Source organism: Apis dorsata, unplaced genomic scaffold, assembly GCF_000469605.1.
Source record: "Apis dorsata unplaced genomic scaffold, Apis dorsata 1.3 scaffold_631, whole genome shotgun sequence".
NCBI lineage: Eukaryota > Metazoa > Arthropoda > Insecta > Hymenoptera > Apidae > Apis > Apis dorsata.
The window spans coordinates 429,736-435,984 of record NW_006263826.1 but is presented as its reverse complement, the minus strand read 5'-3'; the positions used below and the strand labels follow the sequence as shown (position 1 = coordinate 435,984).

General features: G+C 26.1%; 2 protein-coding genes across 10 annotated transcripts in view; both read left to right on the top strand.

Moving 5' to 3' along the window:
• LOC102677584 (NPC intracellular cholesterol transporter 1) overlaps positions 1-4,415 on the top strand; it is an 11,114-nt gene extending 6,699 nt beyond the window's left edge. For 5 of the 7 annotated variants that reach the window (XM_006621435.2, XM_006621437.2, XM_006621436.2 and 2 more), the window contains 9 exons: positions 47-344; positions 428-555; positions 631-888; positions 1,008-1,171; positions 1,257-1,369; positions 1,457-2,046; positions 2,129-2,317; positions 2,449-2,536; positions 3,941-4,415. In XM_006621435.2, coding sequence (XP_006621498.1) covers positions 47-344; positions 428-555; positions 631-888; positions 1,008-1,171; positions 1,257-1,369; positions 1,457-2,046; positions 2,129-2,317; positions 2,449-2,536; positions 3,941-4,125 — 2,013 coding nt within the window. In that variant the 3' untranslated portion in view covers positions 4,126-4,415. Of the gene's footprint in view, positions 1-46; positions 345-427; positions 556-630; positions 889-1,007; positions 1,172-1,256; positions 1,370-1,456; positions 2,047-2,128; positions 2,318-2,448; positions 2,537-2,968; positions 3,136-3,940 lie in introns of all 7 variants that reach the window. The other 2 variants (XM_006621434.2, XM_006621433.2) reach the window with 2 other exon arrangements.
• The window catches only part of LOC102674846 (uncharacterized transmembrane protein DDB_G0289901-like), a 44,850-nt gene that overhangs the window by 748 nt on the left and 37,853 nt on the right, over positions 1-6,249 (top strand). For all 3 annotated transcript variants that reach the window (XM_031513351.1, XM_031513349.1, XM_031513350.1), the window contains exon 2: positions 3,990-3,995. Coding sequence is in view for 1 of the 3 variants with exons in the window: in XM_031513349.1 (XP_031369209.1) it covers positions 3,990-3,995 (6 nt within the window). In the remaining 2 variants the exon portion in view is untranslated. The remainder of the gene's footprint in view (positions 1-3,989; positions 3,996-6,249) is intronic.

Here is a 6,249-nt window from a genome sequence, read left to right as displayed (position 1 = left end):
TTTTTTTTTTTTTTTTTTTTTTTTTTTTTTTTTTTTTTTTTTTTAGATCGATTCTAAAATTACTCTTGGTCTTGGTGGTGTACTTCTAGTATTGGCTTCTGTTGTATGTTCTGTTGGTTTGTTTGGTTTCATTGGCATTCCTGCAACACTTATTATTATTGAAGTCATACCATTTCTTGTCCTTGCTGTTGGAGTGGACAATATTTTTATTCTAGTTCAAACACATCAAAGAGAAAGTCGTCGTCCCAATGAATCAATACCTGAACATATTGGTCGTATTCTCGGTCAAGTGGGACCAAGCATGTTACTTACTAGTGTATCAGAAAGTTGTTGTTTCTTTCTTGGTAAATATTAAAAATATTTGTATGCAACATATTAAATAAAAAATACCAAATTAAATTATATTGAAAATATTTTGTTCTTTTAGGCGGATTATCTGACATGCCTGCTGTTAAAGCTTTTGCTCTGTATGCCGGTATGGCATTATTAGTAGACTTTGTGCTACAAGTAACATGTTTTGTTAGCTTATTAGCATTAGATACTATTCGTCAAGCAGTATGTATTAATAAAATCATATACATTATTCTGTAATAAAAATTTAACATAATTAATTTTTTATACATTTTTTAGAATAATAAACTTGATGTATGCTGTTTTGTACATGGTTCAAAAAAAGACAATGGAGAAGAAGTAGTAAATGGTATTTTATACAAACTTTTCAAAATTGTGTATGTCCCATTATTATTGAAAAAATGGGTACGAGCATTCGTTATGATAATATTCTTTGGTTGGATTTGTTCGAGTATCGCCGTTGTCCCACATATCGAAATTGGTCTAGACCAAGAACTTTCCATGCCCGAAGATAGCTTTGTTTTGAAATATTTCAAAGTAAGTATATTGCATATAAATATTGCATGTTCATTAATTACGAATATAGATTTATAAAAAATAGATATAACATTTTTTTTCTTTCATTTTATCTCTTTTATTTTTTTTTTTTTTTTCAGTTTTTAAATAGTTATTTATCTATTGGACCACCAATGTATTTCGTTGTAAAAGAAGGTTTAAATTATTCCGATAAAAGAGCACAAAATCTTGTATGTGGTGGTCAATATTGTAACAGTGATTCAGTATCTACTCAAATATTTATAGCATCAAAACAATCAAATAGGTGAGAGAGATAAAAATATATATATTTCTTATATCAAATTATTAATAATAATTATCAACAAATATTAAAATAATTATTTATTTAGAACATATATAGCAAAACCTGCATCGTCGTGGTTAGATGATTATATCGATTGGTCTCAATTATCAACTTGTTGTAAATATTTTATGTCGAATCATTCTTTCTGTCCACATACAGGTATAAAATTGAATAATTTTTATTATATTTTGCAATATATTATTGAATAATAAAAAAAATAAATAAATAATAATTTTATTATTTTAGGATCTACCAAATATTGCTCTTTATGTAATATTACCAAAAATGAAATTGGTCGGCCTATACCAACAGATTTTGACCGTTACGTATCATTTTTCTTACAAGATAATCCTGATGATACATGTGCTAAAGCAGGTCACGCTGCTTATGGTCATGGTGTTAATTATGTTACCGATCCTCTGACAGGCCTATCGAAAGTCGGAGCGTCTTATTTTATGGCTTATCATACTATATTAAAAACATCTGCCGATTATTATGAATCGATGAGAGCTGCTAGAACTGTATCTGCAAATATTACAAACATGATTGATGATTATTTAAAAAGTATCGGTGATAATTCAACGGTTGAAGTGTTTCCATATAGTATATTCTATGTTTTTTATGAGCAGTACTTAACAATGTGGCCTGATACGTTATACAGCATAGGAATATCTTTAATTGCTATTTTCGCAGTAACTTTCTTTTTAATGGGTTTAGATATATTTTCCTCTGTTGTTGTTGTAATAACTATTACTATGATTGTCGTCAATATCGGCGGTTTAATGTATTGGTGGCATATAACATTAAATGCAGTGTCTCTTGTTAATCTCGTTATGGTAAATATATTTGGTATAAGTTTTATTAAACACAAAATGTCATTAAATGAATTAATAATTTGTTTTTTTTTTTTTTTTTAAGGCTGTTGGAATTGCTGTAGAATTTTGTAGTCATTTAGTACATTCTTTCTCAGTATCAGTAAAAACAACAAGAGTTGAAAGAGTTGCTGATGCATTAACGAATATGGGAAGTTCAATCTTTAGCGGTATAACTCTTACCAAATTTGGTGGAATTATAGTACTCGGTTTCGCTAAAAGTCAAATCTTTAAGGTATATAATATGTAATTCAATTTAAAAAAACTTACATTTATTAGTATTTCCTATGCTCTTTTTTTCTTTATCTTATTTCTTTTTAAATACAACTTTTGAAAATTTTGTATTGTATTTGAACAAACTTTCAGGTATTTTACTTCAGAATGTATCTGGGTATTGTGCTATTTGGAGCTGCACACGGGTTAATATTTTTACCAGTATTACTAAGTTACATTGGTAAGATTAATTACATTTTCAATAATATATTTTCATATTAAATTTATAATTTTTATGCACATCATATTACATTATTTAGGGATTTCATCTATACTATTATTTGAAAGAAAACACCAGTGTCACTTGAACAGTATAAATACATAATATAATGAACATATAATAAATAATAAATTTAATTTTCATATCCCTAGATATTAAATATATAATTGACATGCAAGAAGATTGTATTTGAAGATATATATTTATTACAAAGTATATATTCCTTTTTGTTTCTTTGTTTTAATAATATTAATATTTGTATTTATCCATATTGATATAGAAAATTATCTTCGAGTATCGGCGATCTTCTAGTAATTCTTTTCAAAAAAGGATTAAAAATAAAAATAGAAAAATAATTTGAGCGAGCTTTGTCATAGCTTCTGGTGATTCTAGGCACACCAATGAACAGAGAAAAGTTGGCAAATCACAAGAGAGCAATGCAAGGAAATCTGGACAACGTACAGGAGACTTCCTTGAATCATGGCGTAAGCAAACTCAATTCTCCTCCCACACCCACCACAAGCACACCTACCTTCAGAGTGCTCGAATATCAAAGATAGGTACGCAGGATACACATATATTTACACTTTTTTTATGTCATGACAACATTCCTATCTTTATTCAATTTCTCGACACATAACGTAGCTTTATGCAACACATTTGTATATCTTAAAATTGTTTGATAAAAACAACTATGTTCTGTAATATAAAATGAACACTATAAATATCTTTTATCTATCAAGTGAAATTTTCTGCACTTGCTTAATTTTAATATAGGTACTCAAAATTGCGGATACTATAAGCTTTTTTCCAGAATTTATGTACTATAAATGCAGTCTGTGTATGTTGATGAGTGTGGGATGGAATATTTATTTCTATAAGGATATGCTTCTTTGTTAAAATCTTTTACTTTTCGTTGATTCAATAATTACAAATTAGTTGCAAAATATCTTTCTATTTCATGTGTTTCATTAGTGCTCTTGTGGTAAGATTGCCATTGTGTGTAATATAGAATCTAGGTATTATGTGTTATCAATAATTTGATTTAATTATATAAATATAATTGATGATGAAAATAGTTGTTAGTTCTTCTATTATGTGTGAATTATTTTACAATATCAAATTTAAAAGAGGGATATGAAAAAGATGTATTACCACTGGTGAATAGATCATATCTTCCTCATATCTTCCTCCTTTTCATTATATTTGCTTTCTTTTTCTTAAGCATTATTATTTGTATTATAATTTATTTATCCTATATATACTATCCTATAATATACTAACACATAATACGCTTTTAGGCAATTATAATTTAAAATGAAATAAAAATCTAAATTATTTATTTTCTCTTACTTTTCTTCGTAGGCGTGATGTCGCGCCGAAGGCGTAGAAGAACCAATGAATATGCCAGCAGGGCCAGAAACAAATATAAGAGTCAAGTATGTGGACCTGACTCTCCTTTACTCCAAAACGACAACAATCAGTACCCAACCACTTCCTACGCCAGTGTGAACTCCATAGATTCGACACATTATCAAATAATTTTTTAGCATTAATCGTTATTCGTAAAATGACTTTTATACTTAGAGAGAGACTGAACATAATCTGTCTGTATAATAAGAGTTATTTTTATTATAGATAATAACTTTCTTTTTTTTAAAAGTTTTAGTAAAATTTACGTTTGATATTAAATGGTGATTGGAAAAAAATTATATGATTGATGTAAGCATAAACTATGAAGTTCACGTCTGGTATTTTTTGTAAGTAAAAAGAGAAAAATTTCGTATCTTATTGTTATTAATAAACTAAGTTTTCGTTATATTTAGAATATTTAATTATAGAAAAAAATCTTATAATTTTATGATCATACATCATTAAAGCTTTAAGATCTATTCATTTAACATTTAAGATGGTACAATCTATCGATTCGATTGAAAGTGCCAATTATTATATAATTTAATTTTAATCAATTTTCATGTTTTTTTTTATATACATATATATATTTCCTTTTTTTTTTTTTCTTTTCTTTTTAATGAAAATGCATAAATCTGTGTTGCTTGGCAGAAGGTAAATGTACCTGTATATTTGTCGTGCTTTATCTGTGCATTTTTTTAATTTCCGATATAGATGTCGTATAATCTATTTTCTTAAAAGTATATTAATTCATCGATAATAATATTTATATATTATTAAAAAGTTTAAAATAAAGAACTTGTTTTTTTAACATTTCATTATTTTTAAAATTAATGTTTAAAATAAATTTTTTAAATTATTTGTATATTGCATAAACTCGAAACTTCGTCCAAAAGTATTAACCGTCCTTAGTCGAGATATTATCGAAAATAACATCGTATATATAATGAATTTTATCGTATTGTATGAATTTTAATTTTTGTATTGTATAGATCATTAATTATACATTATTTATCGTATATGTATATGTATGTATCGTATATGTATATGTGTATAAAGTAGCTATAATTCTGGATATGAGTGAATTTATGAAATTTATACGACATTCATATCGGAATATATAATATTATCTTGAATTTTATTCTTTCTATGTTATAATTGATAATAATTAATGTTGCATTATACTCATTAGTTTGTGAATTATTTAATATCAGTAACATTTTTCAGAAACATAATTTAAAACAAACATTCGAAAATCATTTTGTATTTTTTTTTTATATGTTTTTCTTATTTGTATTTTGTATGTTTTTCCATTTTGTTTGCAATTTTATTCTAATTGGATAACATTAAATAAATCATAACAAAAATTCAAGAAATTCAAAGAAAAAAATTAATGATGTATTTCTAATGTAAAGGATTATTATTTAGTTTTCTTATGTTCCATGTTTTTATAATTTGTTTAAAAACAATTCTAGATAATTAAGAATTTTCATTGAAAGAGAATAAAGAGAGACACCTAACCTTATTATTAAAAACTGAAGAACATTAATTATATTAATTTTCTTTGCGTGCTTCGTCGGTGTAAAATGTCTTGTATGACGTTTTTGCTCAATGCTTGTAATGAATTTTAATAGTATTGTTTTCAAAAATAATGCGAAATTAAACAGAGAAAAATGCAATTAATCAATTGCATCGAAATGATATCTCTTCTCTATAAACACGAATATTTTCTCTTACGAGTTCAAACTCACATGTTTTATATAATTATTTGTATACAAATAACAATTTTTATACTGACAACAAAAGAATATGTAACGCAACGTTACAAAAAAAGAAAAAAACCTCGCTAGTTAAAATTATTGTAGATAATACTGTTGCGATATTATTACTATGTATACGGGTGAAAATGGATACATGTTTATAAAAATCAGTGTTTGTAAATCCGATTGCATATTTCGTTTCACATATGAATTTAACGTTGAAGTAATATGTAAATGATTAACAAAAGTGAAATGGATGTTAAATAAAAAATATTATAATTTGGCAAAATGTACATAGAATTATACTCGGGTTCGTATATGATATATGAAAATGTCATAAAGAAAACATATCACTGCAAAAACTACAGTATTAAATTTTTGCGATGAAAAAAGCACGACGATATTACCAAAGAGATGTCTGGACAGCACGATAGCGTGTTAACACTTCATACGAATAAAAATTTCATCTATTTGTACAATGTATGTTTGTGTCCTTTTATA